The 21,361-nt window shown below is 37.2% G+C and overlaps 1 protein-coding gene across 1 annotated transcript in view; it reads right to left on the bottom strand.

Annotated features, from left to right (window-relative positions):
* The window catches only part of SEC23A (Protein transport protein Sec23A), a 28,772-nt gene extending 12,049 nt beyond the window's left edge, over nucleotides 1-16,723 (bottom strand). The window contains exons 1-10 of the mRNA XM_051218336.1: nucleotides 16,677-16,723; nucleotides 14,898-15,156; nucleotides 13,625-13,765; nucleotides 12,430-12,507; nucleotides 9,933-10,091; nucleotides 8,392-8,543; nucleotides 5,254-5,557; nucleotides 3,883-4,122; nucleotides 2,382-2,800; nucleotides 617-796 (exon numbers count right to left, since the gene is read on the bottom strand). Coding sequence (XP_051072892.1) covers nucleotides 617-796; nucleotides 2,382-2,800; nucleotides 3,883-4,122; nucleotides 5,254-5,557; nucleotides 8,392-8,543; nucleotides 9,933-10,091; nucleotides 12,430-12,507; nucleotides 13,625-13,765; nucleotides 14,898-15,116 — 1,892 coding nt within the window. The 5' untranslated portion in view covers nucleotides 15,117-15,156; nucleotides 16,677-16,723. The remainder of the gene's footprint in view (nucleotides 1-616; nucleotides 797-2,381; nucleotides 2,801-3,882; nucleotides 4,123-5,253; nucleotides 5,558-8,391; nucleotides 8,544-9,932; nucleotides 10,092-12,429; nucleotides 12,508-13,624; nucleotides 13,766-14,897; nucleotides 15,157-16,676) is intronic.
* Nucleotides 16,724-21,361: the final 4,638 nt, after the last annotated feature.

Here is a 21,361-nt window from a genome sequence, read left to right on the forward strand (position 1 = left end):
AGTCTCCAACCATTGGTTACGATAGTCACGTGGACCCCAACCAAGTAGTCTGCATCTACCAACATGGCTAACACTACAAGTTAGTGTCTTCAAGCACTGATGCCACGTTTTGGTTAGACCGACCCTAACTTTCTTCCAACAATCTCCGACACCGGTTAGCATTGCACGTCGTGGTAATCAGTGTTCACGTATACGTAACACGTGGCCCAACCATCTCAGTCGATGAACTTTCACAACCTCATCAACTGATTTACCATCATCATTCCCTAATGCCCTGCGTTTAACCTCACTATTACTTACCCAGTGAACCCAGCAGATGCGAGCAATATTTCAAAGGCATCTGTGGTCAAATACTAGTAACTTATGAATATCTTCTACTCTTAATGGCCATGTTCCGCTGTCGTAAATGAAAAAAGAACGAACTGCCGTGCAGTATGCTCGTCCTTTTATTGACAGACGAATATCTCGCCTTCGCCATAGGTGACGTAAGTTGGCAAAAGCCAAAAGAGCTTTTCGAATCCGTGCTGAGATTTCGTCAGACGCCAACCCATTAGGGCTGATCAGACTTCCAAGATAAGTGAAGTGAAGATAAGTGAACACTTTATAATTTACTTACCGATAATAAGCTGTTTCATCTGGACTATTATTAAAAACTTGTAGAAATTGTGAACGTCTCATATGAAACATAAATTGAGGATAGAATGAGAATTCACCAGGTAATCGAAATGAAGTTGGATCATCTTTACGATAATCTCCGAATTTATGACATAATTTAATTAGTTGCCTATCCAACCATCTGCGATATAAGAAAAAAGAATAGAAAAAAATATGGATAATTTATAACTACGAATTGATGGTATATATTTGTAGACTCTACACATGTTCTTTTTAAATCTTCAGTGACTATGATTTACGGTAGTAAAGTGACGAATCGAACTATTTTACAGTATACCTGTTTTTAAAAAGCTGCCCCCGAATGTCCTGGTACGGTCGAGAATGGGGAGAATCAGCTCTCCCTCTTGAAATGTTCTCACATGGTTACATGCATAAAACCACTACCCCAGAAGTCCTACTCACTGCTTTCTCGCGGCATTACTGTTGTTTATGAAAGCGAGAACGAATAGCGAATGTCGAAGCTTTACCCGGGTTGGTGGGTACAGAGCGTCCGCCTAGCGGAGTTGGAAAACCCTGATACCAAACCAATGATGCACATGGGCTGGTCCCAGTAGCCCAAGGAAACACATGGCGTATGAACCATCTCCTAACGTTGCTCCACTGCCCTATGGATTAGACCTTCAGGTCAAAAGCTCTGGACGTGGCCCCCTAAGGGAACCACCTACTTCGGTTTGGGGTCCCGGGCAGTGTTCCAGCCCTCACAAAGACCGAATGATTTATGTGGTGCATATCTATTTGGTGTCTCCTTGTACCAATGTTTATGTGTTTAAATAAATAATAAACAAAATTTTGAAAAGTTATCGAATATATATTCAATGTAAAAGTTGTTATGATACATCAACATACTAAGTAAGTTTTTACCTCTCTGATAAATAACATTTCGGCAAATGTTAACTTATTACAGTTTGTATAATTTTGCAAGCGTTTTATACTCATTCTATATTTGAAGAGATTACGAGACCACCTAAAAATCGGCGAATGGAATGAAAGGCCAGCGATACAACGACAAGACAGCTAAAATATTCCAATGAGGCCTAGGCCCGCTAACTAGGGGAGAGGAAAGTCCAGGTTCATATGATGAAAGTATGTTCCACAAGCAGCCAAAAGCACAACGACCACAACAAGCAAACAACTCAAACGTATAGATACAGCCTAAAAATGTCCTTGGGAAACGTCCCAAAATAGCACACTAAAAGAGGCAACCAACCAATGACATTTAGAGTCCTTCCACCAAATGGGAAATACCATTCGAAAGTAAAACGAAAGGGTGCCTTCGGTGTAAAAACGAGAAATTTAAATTTCCAAAATAAGACGTTAACCAAATAAGTTGTGAGGGTCTAGTGTCCTCAAAAACTCACTACACTAATTCTTGAGTAAAATTTCATAATTTTAAATACTCAAGATGTTTGGGAGTTTCTACAATTCGTGTTTACTTCTTCATCTGAGTCCTTTAATTTCCTTGTACAATGAACACAGTAAGGCGAATTTACGACTTTTTAGTGGAATTCTTACATACGTTCAGAGCTTAAACAAGTCACATACACAGTGGCTCCAGAATAATCAAATGAAAGAAAATGTAAAAAAAAATTTGGGATGATGGTCTAGTTTCATTTTTTGTAGGTTAGAGACTTGGATTTTCAGCTATAAAATAATGAGAGAATAAAATAACTTTATCGTTACGAACCTGTTAATTAATAATTACTTACCGTAATACATCAACGCTGTCTGTTGTTTCAGCTTTGAACATTGCCATTCGTGCAATCAGTACAGTAGCCGCTTCTTGATCAAATCCACATATCATATGTGGCAATTGTGTAGTTGAATCAATCCAATTACGACATACTGTTGTGACACGTAATTTACGCTGACCATTAGCACGTTGATATTGTGTAACAAATTGTACATAACCTCTACCATTACTACCTGGAGGTATTTGTACTCCACCACCACTAGTTGGAGTAGCTACTTCGAAATAAATGGCTAATGTAGTTGATGGAGTGAAACCGTTTAACCGCCAGACAGAAGTACGACCAATTCCAACTTCCTGTTCACCAGTATTAGGCATTTTAACGTTAGCTGAAAAACATGGTCCGATACAACCGGATACTTTCAGTTCTTTGGATGTCTAAATATGCAGAAATATGAGTTTGAAAGAATAAGAAATAACAAATTTGCTAATAATAGTAGATGAACTTTTGATTTTTACTAAGAAGTAAAACATTGACAGCTATTTATTGCGTGGAGAAAATCTAAAATGGTAAGTGATTAGAGTATCCAACTTCCGAGCTTGTATAGTACACTAAAGTGGTTCACAAAACCATAATACTTGAGAAAGATGGATAATACATGCATTAACTAGTTTCCATTCCACGATTTAAATGATCAAAGCTCCTTCAAATATTAATGGTTAGTCCGTTCATAGTTTCGTGTCATATATTAACATGGACATCATAAGAAGTTTCACTAACGAACTGCTGCGCAGTTGACCCATCCTTTGGTTGGTAGACGGATAACTCGCCTACGCCATAAATGACGCAAGTTGGCTAAAGCTAGTCGAGCCCTCCGTATCCGTGCTGAGATTTCGTCACACACCACACCACAAGGGTTGATGAGACTCCCAAGATAAGTGAAGCGGTCGACACGCTCAATTACTTCACTCCCTATCATTAGTTCAGGTGTCGATGCAACCCAATCCTGAAGTAAGATTTTGCATTTCGAGGGAGAGAATCACATCCCGAACATGCTTGCATTGTTGCTTAGAGTGGTCAGAAGACTCTGCATTTTGTCAGCGTCTTCATCAAATAAAACTATGTCATCAGCATATTCTAAGTCAACAAGTGAACCTCCTGGTAGAAATTCGACTCCTAGAAACTTAGATGAGAAAAGTGTTATCTCTAAAAGCACGTCAACGACAAAGTTAACAATAATAGAGAGAGTGGACAGCCCTAACAAACACCACTTAAGGTAATCAATTCTGATGACAGTTTGCCATAAGCTCTCACTCGACCATTTGTGTTCGAGTCGAGAGCCCTTATAAGGTTAATGTACTTCTTTGGTACTCCTTTCAGTGACAAACACTTTATTCACTGAGCAATAAATCAAATAGGTTGGTTAAAAATTACTCTTGAAGACAATTTTAAGAAGGATAAACTAATAATAAAAACATAAAAATAATAATAATAATAATAATGACTTGACAATATTTACCTTCACTTCCATTTGACCAGCTAATCCCATTAAAAATGAACCAGATGCATCTTTATTGAATACACGACGATAGGTTTGTTGAAATAAATTTGATGCAAAACTATCACCCATAATCATATGACCACCAGTGTAATTAGTTAAATAACGTAATTCATGTAAACCAGTTTGATCTAATGAACAACTGAATATATCAACAACATGAAGATTTTGTGCAGCACGATTAGCTAATCCTTCATAGTGCTATAATGAAACAATGTGAAAGAGTTTAATTCTTTTTTTAAAAAAATTGTAATCTGATGGTTAACAATAATTAACTGGTTATACATAGTGAAACGGGTTGGACATAGTCAGTCAGTTATAACGTAGGACCAGGCACACATATGCATCGGTCCAAGTTTTCACACCCATTAGCACAACAAGATGATCACTAAATTCATAGAAGTAGTCACTTCCATTGTAGCAATATGTAAAAAGAAAAACTGCACATAAGGATATAGTATAGCAATAAAGAATTATTTGGTAGAGAGAAAGGTATGAAGCGATTTACATCTCATAGTTTAAGGGAAGACAGATAGTGTATACACCTACGCCATTGTGATCGATTCTGAGCGGTATCACCCAAAGTCTACAACCATTGGTTATGATAGTCACACGGACCTCAACCGAGTAGTCTGCATCTACCAACATGACTCAGACTAAAAATTAGTGACTTCAAGCATATGGTTGAACATATGAATAAAATCACTCAACGGTAACTATAGTGCCTACTAAGTTGCACTCATTGTTTATTGTCTTCAATATTTTCGATTCAGTGTTATTCACTTCTTCTGAACTCTAGTTTGATATATTTAACTGTCCACTCCAGCTGATCTATGTATACATATAGTCGGTGACCAACAATTGGTTCGTATACCATTTGTTCAATCAGGATCCTGGAGCCACCCCATGTGCACTATTGGTTTGAAATCAGGGTTTTTCAACTCCCTAAGGTGAATCTTCCACATCCACCAAACCGTTTAAAGGACCGGACATTCGCTTTTCGTCCTCTCACTTTTGTAAACAACAGTAATGCCGCGATAAGGCAGTGAGTAGGACATCCCTGGCAGTGGTTGTGTGCACGTGGTCACGTGAAAGTATATATATATATATATATATATATATATATATATATATATATATAGAGAGAGAGAGAGAGAGAGAGACCAGGTTCTAGGCTGCTTATCGCTGACTTGACGTGAACACGAAGAATTAGTTACGTAAGTTAGAATTTTATATTATCTACAACTAAATATGCAGTTCTGAACGTATAGGACAATGTTAAATCGGAAGAAACAAGTAGTGAACAGTTATAAAATACAAAAAAGAACATACTTTCATTGCTCTTCGCATATATTTACAATTATCTTTTTCCATATCATGATGTGAACGTATAACATTTTTTAAATCATCATCAACTACCATACCAGGACCTTGAGTGCATGGACCACCAAGAAATAGCATAACTCTAGCTCCAGTATTAGGATAAGCAGCTTCTAATAAGCCAACTGCGATACTCAATGCTGTACCAACTGAACGTAAAGGACGTTTACCTTGAGGTACAGGCCAAGGATCTGGTTGTAATTCAGTGAGCAAATCAGTGATTAAACCATCACATCTTTCCATTGGTTGAATAAATCTATCCACACAAAAAAACATCAGGCAGTTCTAAGAAATGATAATTTATGCAATGATCTTCAAAATAATTAAGGCAGGAGTACAATGCGAGAAAGTAAAACAACATTATAGTTAATCCACTTGTATTGCTTGTTTGAGTAGTGAAGGTATATTCAGCTGACGAGTTTCAAATAGGACGAAATGAGAGTCCTGAATTCCACTACAAGCCACCATCCAACTCTGCTTACAATGTCTATAACTTTGAGACAATCCACACAAGATGCAAATATGCCAATAAAGGATTGATCAATTGCAGTCTTAAACACTAATGAGAAGATACAAAGAACCAATATAGAAATGAAATAAACTTCACCCAAATGCAAAAGCTAGTGGTTATCTGGACTTAGTAGCACAAACATTTTGTAGAAGTAAGCTATGAGAATTTCTCTATAAGCAAACAGCAGCTTGTTTTGTCGACCTTGAATATGATTAGGTGTTGTTCAAAACATATATTATTATTGCTTGTACGATTATTTTGATTGTACTCCTCTATGAACTGATTCTTGGTCTTATTACTTGCTTCTGAATTCCCTGATTGGTTGGTAGAAAACAATTATTTCTATATATTTATTGATTGCTGACTGATATGAGTGCTGGGAAGTGACAACTGCTCGCATCCCTATAAAAACACTAGAGATCACTTTGTTCGTGACCTAGTTGGCAAGCTTCTAGAAACTCTCTGGTATTTTCCGTGTTGAACCTTGGCTGTCTAAAACTTAAAATTCTTGGAGTTTCGTTTTCTGAGTTGGGTGGCTTAAACCCTTATTGTCCTGTTTACTTCTGTCTGAAGCTTGTGATGATGTTGCTCAGAAGAATAGTGAAACCTTCACAATTAAGCCAACCTGTTCAGAAGATGAAAGACCAAACTTATGCACTGGCACTACAAATCTCTACTATTTCAAAATTTTTCCAGTCGAATGTGTCCGCGGTCGCATACATCTGTCTATATAAGTGAAGACATGTAGCGTTTGATAGCTGATTGATCTTCATGTAAACGAAGTTCGAAGAGGACGGCCGCTTTATCCAATGGATTGTTTCTCGTAGTTGATGATGTTCGGTTTGTCTTTTTCTATCATTTCACCTTTCGGTTTGCATAAATTTCATTGCAGTAATTTTGCTAGTCTGTAAACGAAGCCTGTAATCAGGATTTGTGGCATATTGGTTCAATAATTTCATATATAACTATTTGGGATCATGGATAATAGCCCAGTTTTAGCTAGTGATGTCAACAATTAAGTGAAGTTATTAACACCCATAATAAGTTCCAATGCGTTTTGCCAGGAGGTCGAAATACATCACACATGCACACTTTTCAAAAGACTATGTAGGTTTAATCACCAAGCAATACAGTATAGAGAACACAACCAATATCAATGTCAGAATCTTTAGTACAAACCTCAAAACGGTTCTACTGTACGGAGCTGAAACATGGAGAACCACCACAAACATCATCAAAAAAGTAAAAGCATTTGTAAATAATTGTCTACGCAGGATACTCAATTTTCATTCGCTGAATAACACCAGCAACAACCTACTGTGGGAGAGAGAAAACCAGCTTCCAGCTGACGAGGAAATTAAGAAAAGACAATGGAAGTGGATAGGACATACATGGTGGAAATCATGAAACTGCATCACGTGGCAAGCGCTAACTTGAAATCCTGAAAGAAAACGGAAAATAAGAAGACCAAGGAACACAATGCTTCGATGATTGGAAGCATGTGTGAGAAGGATTGACCAGGACAGATTTGGATGGTGAATGCTGTTGAGCGGCCCAATGTCCTTTAAAATGGGTAACAGGAGTAAGTGAATAATATTCACTGAATACGTGTTGACTTGTGCACTTAATTGAAAATTTTCTTATTTAAGAAGACTGTAGAATAGTGACTTGGTAGTTACAACTCTCGATTGTTAAAGAGTAATCTAAAATCAGAAGTGTTTAGTATCTCCCACTGGTTGGATATGTAATTGATTAGTAAAATAGATTACTTGTTATAACGAAACGAATATAGGGATAGTTGGGACTTTCAGAACGACTATTCGAATCATTATTACTAATATTTTCATTGTATAACTAGTAAATAACTGTATGGCTGAATATCTGTGTTCCCTTTATTGTAAGCTTTCAGTAAACCTATTAACTATCGCTATATGTTTTACTGTCCCATAGGTATTGCTAAATAATTATGTACTGTTTGCTGCCATTTACGGCATGATTTTGTTTAAAGCATGATTTCTTATTTACTGTGTTGTGTAATCAGTTATTTCAAGTATAATATTATATGCGTTATGAGTCATGATTGAACTAAGTACAGTAGCGAACTAACCTACTTCTTATATGCGTTTTATAATCAGCTACTGGGTTAGAAGGAGCTCGAGGATCGATACGCATTAACACATTGGCTGTAGTTCATTAGTTGATGTGTCAATTCGTGAAACAGATCACCGATACTAATTACCACATAAGTGAACCAATCGATAATCGGAATTGTAATACAGAACGTGATATTGATGGGTGGTCTCAAGTCACAACAAAGTGTTATAAGACATAACAGAGTGGGGATCATCATCCTGATAGGAAATATATGAGAAATTCCCGAAACTTTTATATACTCGTGTAACTAAACATTGTAAAATTATGACTATTGACAGTTGAGTAAAGAACTGAATCATCAGGATAGTTAACACTACATATGTAAAAGAATTCTAAATGAATAGTAAGAAACTAATTGTTCAGTGATAAAACAATTTTCATTTTTTTATAAATTCAAATGAACAATGAAGAAGCATTAAACAAACCTATTGTATGGTAATTGAGCCATTTGTGGTTGTTGAAATTGTTTTTCAGAACTGTAAACACCTTTAGGAGCACCTGAAGGAGAATTTGGATTGAATACAGAAGTAGGTTGATTAGCAGTTGTAACTGAACTACGACCAACACTTAACATAACCTAGATGAGAAATAGATTATGTATCCATCATTTGTACATATGTTATTAATCTGATACACTTGAAAATTGGAAGGTTAAGTTCTAAATTCATTAAAACAAATCCATCATCAAAATTAATGACATTACTCTTACTTTGCTTGGTGTCAGTTACATAGTACATATACGAAGTCTTATTAGAACTAGTTATTGGCTTCCAGGAGAAACTAGAACGGGTTTTTCATCCTATTTGGATTGTGTCAAACGGATGTACTTGAATCTGAACTCAGTAATGTTTTAATAGGTATTTAGAAAAGCTAAACTTTTAGAACTGCACTACCTGAAATACTGTTTATATTTTTAGTTTTTGACTAGTAAATACTTCAATTATGGTATTTTCCTATTTGTAAGCTCGTACATGATGTATAAACCGTTATTGAGTGTTGTACCTTCCTTAATTTATTGTTAATTTATTACAAATTCATTACTAAATTCCCCTACTTATGGCCTAGTTATGCTGTTATTGTAATTTCCTAACTCGACGTGTGGACAGGATTTTACTTCATATTATTACACGAGTTGTGGATCATTAATGTATTGAGTATGATAGAAGCTGGTCGTTGACATAGAGTAGAGGCTAGAGAAAGGCTTAAGTATAGCGGGACGATAACAGCTGTGCAGGTTAGACATAAATGATTAAGTCTAGGGTACTAGGTTATAGAATAAATAGTAGACGTGGAATATGATCCGAACAAGAATATAGATTAGACCATTATTCTAAGGTTTCTCAATTCTTTCGTTTAGTTGAGTTGTTCGATAACCAGAACCAAAGCATAAAGATGGGGTGATCTTGCGTGATGTTAGAGGCGTCAGGGCGGTTGTAACATCCAGGTTGTCCACATGATGGAAAGACAGTTCTTCCAAAACGACCTGTAAACAAAACTGGGTTAGGTAGTGAACATGAAGACCCGAGAGTATGACCCCAGATCACAAGGGAAAACTACTTGAGGTCAGTAACACGTAGCATTTTTTCAAACAGTCCTAGATGAGAAAGCTTTGCAATCCGAAGGACATTGCCACTAGCGACAGATCCGTGGAGGAAAATTAGGCGTGCTAGTTTTGAGGAAAATACCAGATCGTCATGACATTCGTACACAGTCTGGAGTACGACTTCGTCCTTGGACCACGGGTTAGCTGCTTTCAGCATTGTCCCTCTCTGGTATAGTAGGACCTAAAGGAAAGAATGTTCCAACCAATATGACTCGATTACATTATGACTATATGTAAACATGACGTACTACGTCAAGGTACCAGCTACAATGGAGGAATTATAAGCATAAAAGTGCTTTAAAATGAAGATGAAAGAAAAGATTAACATATTAGAAAGAGGAGAACAGTTGTTTTTTTTCGTACCTGGATTTGATTCCCTGTATAATCTTTTGTTCCTTTAAATACCCATGATTTAGAAATAGGTCCTGCTTCCAATTCATGAACATGTACCATTTTCCCAAAAGTGATCAAACCAACAAAAGCATGTGGTGGTAGGAAACTCAACGACAATTGAATAGACTCCTAGAAGAAATTGAATTTGACAAAAGTTTTAATCAATAATTCAAGCATAAATACTTATTAAATATGAGCTTACAAGTCACAAAGCTATAAATTACTTTAAGGTGACGTTTACTTAACGGAAAGTCAAGAATACATACTATGATATTTCTGAATTGTATCCAGCAGTGGAATCCGTAACGCATATTAAGGTCTACTTATTACTGATTAACTTAAAACGCCTGCGTTCCAGTGTTGATGTTCATATATTGAAACTCGATATCAGTACCTGTCACACTTCAGACGATAACACGTTTGAGACTAGCGTACTAAGTCACGATCATCACTAATTTGTTCAATGGATATAGTATTAACTATTTTTCACAATCATTTGGATTTTCGAGTTATTCATAGTCAGAAGTGTTTTATCAGTCCCCGTTGATAAATAAGCTCTTTAAGAGAATGTCTCAACATACTACCTACATCTGTAGGTTTATTATACGTATTTATATGTGTATGCTTTTAGCTATTTGCCGGTGCAACACCAGTTCGAAAAAAAAAGTTAGACGGGAAAACCAAGTTATAGCATCAATCTGCAAAGTCACTAACTGTTGGATTGACCCGTCTGTGCAGATCCAAACTATCTGGTTGTGGTCTGCACGATTATCTTAACCAGTGGTTGGGAGACGATGTGTGACATGGTACGGAATCCATTACAATTGTGTATATGTTTTCACTCTTTGTTTTCTCCGAGGTCTTTAATTTGAAAATAATCTTATACTTTTCTATTCCACGAAATCATCCTCTCGTTTAGAAATATACTGTCTATATTTATTCTTTCTTATTACCGCTGATACTGTCACTATTCCTACTACTGTGATTTGCTTAATTTCACCTTGATATGGTAACTTGAAAGACTGTACAAGTGTATCAGATTCAACGTTGCTCGTGACTAAATGAGATATGGAAAACATAGAGAAACAGTGAAACAGTAAGTTTTTTTAACAGCAAGTACCCCAGTGAAGTACAGTGTGAGTTGTATTGTTTTCAAAGACTAAAAAGGGTCGACAATTAATGTTTGATACTTCTGGAATATGATAAATACATATTAGAACGTTTCAATTATTTTTATTAGTTCATTCAAGTTGACAACAGGAGGCAAAAGAGAACGTTATTCATGATGAGAAACATAACTAAACATTTCAATATACTATTTATCACATTTGAACTGTCAAGGTTACGAGTAGGAAAGAAAAAGAGAAATTCATTTGAGGTTATTGGCAACTATTTGCTATGAACATCTCCAATGTAGGAGTTTAAAATCTTTGATGAAAAACATCACTGGTGTCAGTCAGTCAGTCAGCTACAACGTAGGACCAGGCACATATGTGCATCGGTCCAGGTTGCCATACCTCATTAGCACAGCAAGATGAACACCGGATTCATAGGAGTGGTTAGGTCAAAGGTTGCAATAAGGATATAATATAGGAAGAAAGAATTAGTTCGTAGAAAGAAAGATATGAAGCGATTTTAATCTCTTAGTTTAAGGAAAGACAGGGAGTGTATACACCGACGCCATTGTGATCGATTCTGAGCCGTGTCACACACAGTCTCCAACCATTGGTTACGAAAGTCACGCGGACCCCAACCAAGTAGTCTGCATCTACCAACATGGCTCAGACTAGAAGTTAGTGACTTCAAGCACTGATGCCACGTTTTGGTTTGGCCACCCCTAACTTTCTTCCAACCATCCCCTACACCGGTTAGCATTGCACGTCGTGGTAATCGGTGTTCAGGCATACGTAATACGTGGCCCAACCATCTCAGTCGATGAAGATTCATAACCTCATCAACTGATTTACCATCATTCCCTAATACCCTGCGTCTAACCTCAATATTACTTACCCGGTGATCCCAGCAGACGCCAGCAATATTTCTAAGGCATCTGTGGTCAAATACTAGTAGCTTACGGGTGTCTTCCACTCTTAAAGGCCATGTTTCGCTGCCGTAAAGTAAGAAAGAACGGACTGCCGCGCAGTATACTCGTCCTTTAATTGATAGACGGATATCTCGCCTCCGCCAAAGGTGACGTAAGTTGGCAAAAGCCAAACGAGCTTTTCGAATCCGTGCTGAGATTTCGTCAGACACCAACCCATTAGGGCTGATCAGACTTCCAAGATAAGTGAAGTTGTCAACGCGTTCGACTACTTCACTCCCTATCCTTAGTTCAGGTGTAAATCTTAAGGTTTGAAATAAAACCTCATAATGGTCGAAAGTAACGGATAAGACATACTTTGTGAAGATAAAAGCATCGTTGATAACCTTACTAAGAAATTCAAGTCAATATTTACAATGAACTTACTTTAAGATGAGTAAATTCTGGTTCTTCAATACATGTGTCAATAACAAACATAAAAATGGGTGGAACAAGTTGAACCTTCTAAAAAATAAATACAAATAAATGTATACATGTTAATATTTAGAGAAAGTAAATGACAAGGCATGAAATCAGTTACGGTTCTATGAATTGTTATAATCTTCTTTCAAATTCTGACTTGAATAACATGTTTAAATCTTTGATCTTGTTTGTTTGTTTTTCTAATTGTATCTCTCAGTGTAGCTGAAATTAAATCCTCTTCTTTATTTCTTATCTTATCGATTTCCTGTCTAGCTTTGTTGATTTGGATTTTATGGAAACTTAAATTGATAAACATTAATACTGGGCCCTACGTTGATGATAACTGATTGGTCACAGCGATACAGAGAGGAGAAATTAACAAGACAGTTACAGTGAACAACTAACAATAATTCTGCTAAAACAAAAATTGTGGCTTTCCATTTGTTTTTTCTTACAGTATAAACCGACTACTAACAAGTAAATCTTCACTATATTCATACTTAAACAAAATTTTTCAACGCACAATATCCCTTTTTATTCATTGCATGATTTCTTTCTTTTCAAAAATCCAGTGGTACTAGGTAGAGTTGCACAATCTCACGACTCTTCAATTTTTCATCGATGACATTCTGGAAGTATCTTTGAATAAAGTATGACATAGAGATGTAAATGTTATCTAGATGAAAATCTGATCTCAAGTATGGATATGATATCATAATACACAGGCTACCTCAATCACATTTAATCCGCCCATTGTATGTTAATATGCGTCAATTATAGCGGAGTTGTGATGCTGATCTTGTAAAACTTCGATTGAATAGTGGACAGATGGCAGCAGTTTCATGTTGTGCCTTTGAAACCTGAACTTTTTGAGTTAAGAACATTGAACGATTCTCGATGATCAAAAATCATCATCAAGAAATTGATTAAATCCGGTGGCAATTGTTATGTAAGTGATGCACAATTAAAGCAGTAGGAATGTAATACTGAGCTTCGAAAACAATTTTTCCATTCAATTAAGACAGATAAAACAAGCAGAAAATTATTCACAACGGATAAATATAAAAGCTAGATGGTACATAAAATTAAAGATAACTTTGGAACAATTCAACATGTATTTTCACATAATACACTTGGGTAAATTAAAAAATAGACTTACTGGGATGGTATATTCAAGTGTGGTAAACTGAGCCATCAATTCTGCAGGTAATTTTTGTTCAGTCATTCCTGCATATTGAGGTGGAAAACTATTTCGTGTATTACACAAACAACATGTCCATGTACGAGTTCTAATATCAAACTAAGAATAGACGAAGATGATTAAAAAGAAAGGACAGATGACATCATTAGATCAAGTAACATAACTTAATTCTATCGGAAAAAGTGTACTGTGTACATAGATTCCAAATAACAAGGTGAGATAAAGATACATAAGAATTAGGTAACTAATGGGTTAAAGTCAATGGATCTCAACATTTAGTCAGAAAGTTTTGACTTCAATTCATCTGTTTCGATTTCAGTCAATCACGGAGTACCAATAAACTTCATATAGAATGTATAGCCCACAGACGACGAGTACACAAACCTCTGCCACGCTACTTAGGTAGATTAAAGTTAAATTCCCTTCAGTGATAGCTCAGATGCATAGATTAATTTTTTTAACTCATTACCCATAAAATAACACGCAGCAACGATTTACATTTGTTGGTGAAATGAATCCAGGCGGTTCTCATTGCCTTCTCATGGCGGGGGTGTTGTTTACGAAATTGAGAGAACGAAAAGCGATTGTCCGGTGCTTTAACCGGATTCCAAACCAATGATGCACATGGACTGGCTCCAGTATCTTGCGGGAACAAGTGGCGTATGAACCAATCGTTGGTCACCGGCTACCATGTGACTGCATCTCCTCACGACGCTCCATTGCCTTGTGGGTCAGACCTTTAGGTCCAAGGCTCGGGGTATGGCCCCCTAAGAAAACCAGCTGCTTCGGTCTGGGCACCCGGGTAGTATCCCAGCCCTCACACAAGTCGAATGATTTATGTGGCGCATATCCATTTGGTTCCTCCTAGTGCCAATGTTTATGTGTTTAAATAAAATAATAATAATAAATAATTCAAGTGGTCAGTTAACCTCATGATGGAACAGGATATTTTCAAAATTCATTAGTAAAGTGTATCTCCAACTTGGATGAAAATATAACAATTTCGCAATGATTGAAACCAGTGTAGCTAAACGCTGTGCAATTTCAGTGTAATAAGATAGACCATTGAGTGGCACTAACTTGTAAAACAACTTTGTTCAAATAATTACGTAACTTGTGGTTAGTAATATATATATATATATATTGCTTAAAACCACTACCGAAAAATAGCTTAGTCACTGGTAAGAATATGAAAAATATGGGGATTCTTTATAAATCCAAAGGAATTTACCGGACAATAAGGGTTAAGAATACCACGACATCGACTGCAGAACACTGGATCATAATTAATTGGTGGGAAATCATAACGTTCTTTGAACAGAGTATACAAACATCCAATAGGCACAACACATTGAGCAGATTCTAGTCGAGAAGCAGGCCAAGCATTCCAGGAAAAACGTATTCCATCATTTATTTCAGATTGCTGTATAAATTCAGCCATTGTCGCCATTTTGAGGGATTACCAAATGATTGGGAACAGGTTATTCAAGCTAGATATTATGAGGAAATTGGAGATACTTTTGACAGAAATAAATGATAGTTCCAAATAATAACAAGAAATAAATAAATGGAGTTATAAGAAGAGAGTTTACGAAAGTAGGTGACTTGTTATTCTATACGGTTGATTATTTGCCATATGAATTGAAGCAAAGCAATAATCACATTTATTTTAAGATAAATGTTTGATGTAACAAGGAAATAATAATAATAAACTCAGGTGCACATAGAAGCAAAAGAATTGAGGGGATGATTAATAAAGAATCAGTCCTATCATACATAATCTGGTAATATACAAAATAGGATCACTTTACTAAGATTAAGGTCGACAATCATTGCTGAAAAATGTATTTGATCAGATAGTTTAAGCACCTGACTTTTAAAATATAATTAAACACTGGTTTACAAATATTCCGAAAACAGAGTCGTACTTTTAATCTCCCCACTACGGCTTACGACCCCAATACACTAATTAAGGACGATATGCGGCCTATAAACAGGGTTTATGTGTACTGATGGTTCATCTAAAGGGACTGGAAAACCGTTGACGCACATATATTCAAGGATCTTAAGGGAAGAAGTGGGGCATAAACCTATTTTTGACCACTGGCTATCATACGACGGCACCTACTAATATTACTCCACTGCAGAAGAATGGTTGAGGCTTCCGTTGCAATCGAATGCAACAGTATTTATGGAAATAGAGAAAGTTAGACATCAAAGATAGTTTGAGAAAATATGAATTAGTGGAGTAGAGAGAAGTTTATGAGGTGGATTAGGAACTTATAATATAAGGCAAGAGTGAAAGTACCTGCTCAATTGCGGACGATTTTGAATAAGTTAACCTCAAGTTTCTAACTATCGGTTACAATAATCCTTTAGACATCCACTAGGTTGTCTACACATACCTACGTGGCTAAGTCCAACAGTCGGACAGTGACGATTGACCCACCTAATGAGGTGTCCGTCTGAAAGGAGATCTAGTCCCCAAGTTCTTCAAGTCGCCAGGCTCAGCCTTATTACCAATATACGAACATGGTTGACGAGTGGGGAGTTTTGTATGGCATTATTTACCTTGATCAATCTTTATTGCAATTACTTTCTCAGTAATCTCTAAATAACCGACGAACTTTGGAAGCTTTCGAATCCACTTAGGATTCATACGAGGCTGAAGACTTTCTTAGTTCTGACACAGTTAACCAATGAATAATGCCTCTATGATAAACGATTAATCTTCTTCTTGGAGGCTTGAGTGATTAGAGAATGAAATCACAAAAAACACCCTTTAAAGTTTATTAATGTTGGTTACCATATTAAATTGTTACAAACTATGCGGCTTTTAAAAATGATAACATCAAGGACATCAGATAAATTATTTCTAACAGGTCGACCTTATGGACACATTTGAGGCGCTAGAAGAGTTGAGGACGAGGTTGCAAAAATTATATTTGACTGTCTTTTTTCCAATTTCAAGGATATGTGCATAGTTTATTGAGCAGAACAAAGGACTTACCAAAACTATGAAACGTGTAAAGACGTGTTAAGTTCCGTTACAAATTTCGCGCTAGATGCGAAGATGACAATTGGAACCACAGACCTAACATAAAAAACTGAAATGTTTATATATGATGTAGAATAAGTTGTAAATTTACGAAATTGCGTGCTTAGTGTCAATGATTACCAGTGTCTTCAGCTAGAAACCTGGGTATGAAACGGGCAGGAATATTACTGCGGATTACCATTGAGATCGAGAAACTTCTTAGACGTAGGAAAAAGCATAGAAATATGCTTATCTCTACAGGCCCTCGGAAACAAAGATCCACTTATTGCGAGGCCAAGGATTTATGCAAAGCACTGGTCAGTAAAGCTAGGCATTCGTCTGGAAGACAATTGTTCAGGGATTGTGAAATTAGTCCAAAAAGATTGTTCTCGTATATAAAGCGATGAACTCACCTTTCTTGGTGTAAGAAAGTCCATTGATATTAGCGTGAATTGATGTTGCAAAGGCTGCAGCTTTATTGGAATATTTCAGTGAAATTTTTTTGCCCTTGGTATAGAACCAACAATAGATCATAGTGTCGGCTTGTCGTTCGATTCTCTAATTATTAAGAAAGGAGCTAACTTACAGGTACTTCAATATCTCAATCCAGATAAAAACAGTGGTCATAACGATATTCATATAAGGATTATAAAATCTCAGGCGGATAAGTTTGCTGGACCTCTGGGAATACCATTTGATTTGTCTTTTAACAAGTCTATACTGCCAAGAGACGGAAAAGACTCAGCTATCAGTCCCCATTCATGAACTAGAAGGTAGAGATTTGTGTGTGACCACCAACCCGTAAGTTTCACTGGTGCAGTCATTAATATAATGAAAAATATTCATATGGCTATTCAAGAGTATGTAGGGGCGAATAACCAGCAGGACCATTGAAATGTCACTGGGCCCTAATCAAATCATGCAGCAGTCAAGTCGCTAAATATCGAACAGTTCACCTGCCTTCGCCAACGTCAGGGCTAAACGATGTACGCAAACTAGTTGCTTTTGATGGACGAGCTCATGCATCACTGACCTCATTCTGTTCCTTGTACCTACTCTTACTAATATATTTCTGTAATAACGTCGTTTTGTCGTACGGTCATCAAGGTAGAAACGGGGACGGGGAACGTTGAGACGGTAATCCACATAAGGTACTGACCGCGAGGTGTGACTTAGACGTTAGCTGGTTGGCCACTCCATTTCCTCCTAACTCGAATAGGTCCATAATTATTCGACAGATCATCTACGTTGGTGATCTATGAATGTTTTAGTCAGGAAGTAACATGGAAAAACCCATGGTCATTTTCTTTTTTGCTTTGTAGAAATGATTTGCTAATTTTAGAAAAGTCGACTGTTTTACTCTTGGCAATATGGCATCAACATTCGAAGGCCCATAACCAGGAGGGATAATATTACAATATGACCTATATCCGCTGGTTGAGTGGATGGGCGAGTGGCCAATAGAAGCTAGTTCTAGCAAGTATGTAGTGATACGAATAAATAACTGGAACGCTTCATGTTGTAGTGAACAGGAAGACATGTGTGGACAAGCGAATTCATTTGAACGCAAAATTACAGAACATATGAGTAAAATCTGAGAACCAATCAGTAAATACTTAATTTGCAAAATATCAACCACTTGTCTCAAACTTGACTGTTCCTTTTACAAATACCAGTGTATAGTGTCAGATTTCATTGTTCCAGTTCTTCTATTGCTTCATGTTCCCTTTCTTCTCTTCTCGAACTCCCACTGAAATACATTCGATTCCTGACTATCGCTATATGCTACTCATGTGGATATAAGAAGCGCACACAACACCCGTCTCCCCTTTAAAACAGTCGTTCTTGCGGTGGTTCTACTCTCCGTGGTACTTTCCTCTTTCGCGCAGTCTAGGCCACGCTCTCCGTCAAAATATCGAGTCTGTGGCGCGCTGACCTCCATAGCTCTGTTGACCTGCCACGGTATCAACATCCGACATCCACTCGGCACCAGGGACATTCAACGGCTGCGCTCCAGCGACCTGTTCAGTCATCTACATCTGATGTCCGCCCAATAGCCGCACGTCTCAACACCCCTCTCCGTCAACAGTATCCGCTACAGCCAACGCCGCCCCACTCAGACACTTCACTGAACGTCACATCTCCGCAATATCGTTGCACAACAAGTGAAATTGTGTCATCTATAACGGACCAAAATGACCTTGAAGTCATAGTGAGAAACAGCCTTAGGACGACAAATGACTTTCAGACTGCCGCTTCATAAGATTTCAGGATCTAATGGGCTGTTAGTGTCATCTCGCCACTTAGACAAAAAATGTTTAGATTATTATACCTGACATTTCTGAGATCGCACTTGTGATATAAGATCCAAGCAGCTACTCCTTGTACCGTGTATGAGGCGGGTATGTTGGAATGAAATCAACGGTGAGGGACTAAAACGGTAAGTGATCTCTCTGGCGAATCCTATGAAGGTGAAATGAGTCTCTCCAACTTAGTCTCCCTATCGAAACGCACGGTTTAGTATTAGGGTTAAATCAAATCTTCTTCCTATTTTGATTTAGAGGAAATGGATGCGTAGCGTGTAGGTACTAATGCCAAGGTTAGACTTGATAGTTTCAAGTTCATTGATACATTGAGTCACGAGTCGTTAGAATTACAATTTTGTACTCATTAAGATGTATCAAAAAATAAATTTGTTATGAGCACTCAGTCTGTTGCTTGCATGCTCAAATTTCAATGGCAGGAAACGGTTGTTGAGAGTTTATGGAATATAACTCAAATTACACTTCTTATGGTACAGGATAAAAGTATCATTTATGTGCCTTCTATATTAGTGTAAGTAGTTTAAGGCCGTTATGTTTGTACGTGCTTGTTTGTGAAAATCCTCCGTGCATACACCTTTTGTTGGGAGTAATCCACCGTTTCTCTTTGTACATAATGCTTCTTCACTTCCGTGGTACATGCATTGACCTGAACAGACAACCAGAGTAACGAAATGATAGAAGCGAAGAGGAGAACGCGAAACGAAGTGAGACGAAATGACGCACAGAGGAGAAGAAGAGTGTGCTAACTTCATTTCGTCAAGCGTGATTCGATATTTATTCTCATACAATGAATAGGGTGGGTAATCAACACATACACTGTAATAAAACAATCAAGGTTACTAAGCGAACAAGTTACCAGGTAAAAATGTTTCTTGAGAAGAATGAATGGATTAATTTGTCCAGAGTCTAGAATAACCTATTTAGGATTAACATAGTACTAGCTCCTATAAAGCCCTCCTTTGGAAAATAGCAGATTACTTTTCAAAAATGTCTGTTTTCTAAAATAACACTGAAGACGTATGTGGTTGAATCTAACAACAGGTAGTGAGAAAGTTTGTACTATATCTGACAAAGTGCAGTGTCACGTGAGGAGTGAGTATATAACATGAAAGTGTCATACTTACGTAAAATATACATGAATATTGTGAAGGCACGGACGAAAAGAAGTTAGCATTAGATTATAAGCAAATTAATAAGTGTGCAGAAAACAACATAGGTTTATATTGTGACTGTCTAGATAATAAAATAGTACGCTCGCTTGAGTGATTTAAACGATCGTGAAAACAAAGTAATGAACCGTTTGTGACAGTGGAAACAATAGTGAAAGTGAGTAGAAGAGAATATGACAGAAATTGATCTGTTGTGCCGCCAGAATATAAGGATAAAAATGGTTGAAAATGAGTAGGTTCTAGTTAACCTCAGTAGAGTAAATAAAGTCGATTAACGATTACTGGATTTCAATTTACACACATGGAGTTTGTGTGAAAAAAACAATCCATCAGCAAAATGATAACTGCATCGATGGCTGATATTCCTTGCTGTACTGCAGTTGATAAAACCATGAAACCCGAAGTTAGTCTACGTTGTCGTTCTAGTTATAACCACACGAGTTATTGTTAAATGTGTATTAGTAGAATGACCAGAGAAATGGGGTAGTAACTGTGGAGATGGGATATGCTGAGTCGTATTCCATCTTGGTCGTGAAGCCTAGCGTGGTTTATGTCGTTTAAAGTTGATGCGGTCGACCCCATTTGTTACGAAACCGTACTAAGACATGATAAAGAGCCAGTACGTATGATTGTTCACAACGGGCGAACGAAACTGACCTGCATGTGCATTCCCGAGAGAATAGCTCTGAACTTTGTGTTCTAACAAACAGTGCGACAGGAACAAAGTATTAATTTCAGTAATCAAGTAATGTTTGCAGGCAACGAACACTGTAGGGTGCACTTATACATGTGGACAAATAGATAAGATGAACATGATCGTTACTAATCGCCTAGTAATGCGACGTCGAGTCTTTGATGCATGTATAGACATTAAGTCAAGGGTCATCAATTGGGCGAAAAATGGCTGAAGTTTAGTTTAGAATGTCGTTGAAAAAGTAGAAAATGGAGATCGCTGCGTACATATACGATGAATGTACATAACTTGCCTGTAGAGAACATAGGTTCCTACTACCGGAAGTATGACTCAAAACTTATGTTTATGATAGTTTCTAACCGCTGTTAGTGTTGATGTGGTTGTGACCATGCCATAATCAGCATGCAGGATGTTCGCTCGACTACTTAGACAGAGGACCCATGTGCTAGCGCGGGTTACTTGACCGCCAAT

The sequence above is a fragment of the Schistosoma haematobium genome, chromosome 1 (genome assembly GCF_000699445.3).
Source record: "Schistosoma haematobium chromosome 1, whole genome shotgun sequence".
NCBI lineage: Eukaryota > Metazoa > Platyhelminthes > Trematoda > Strigeidida > Schistosomatidae > Schistosoma > Schistosoma haematobium.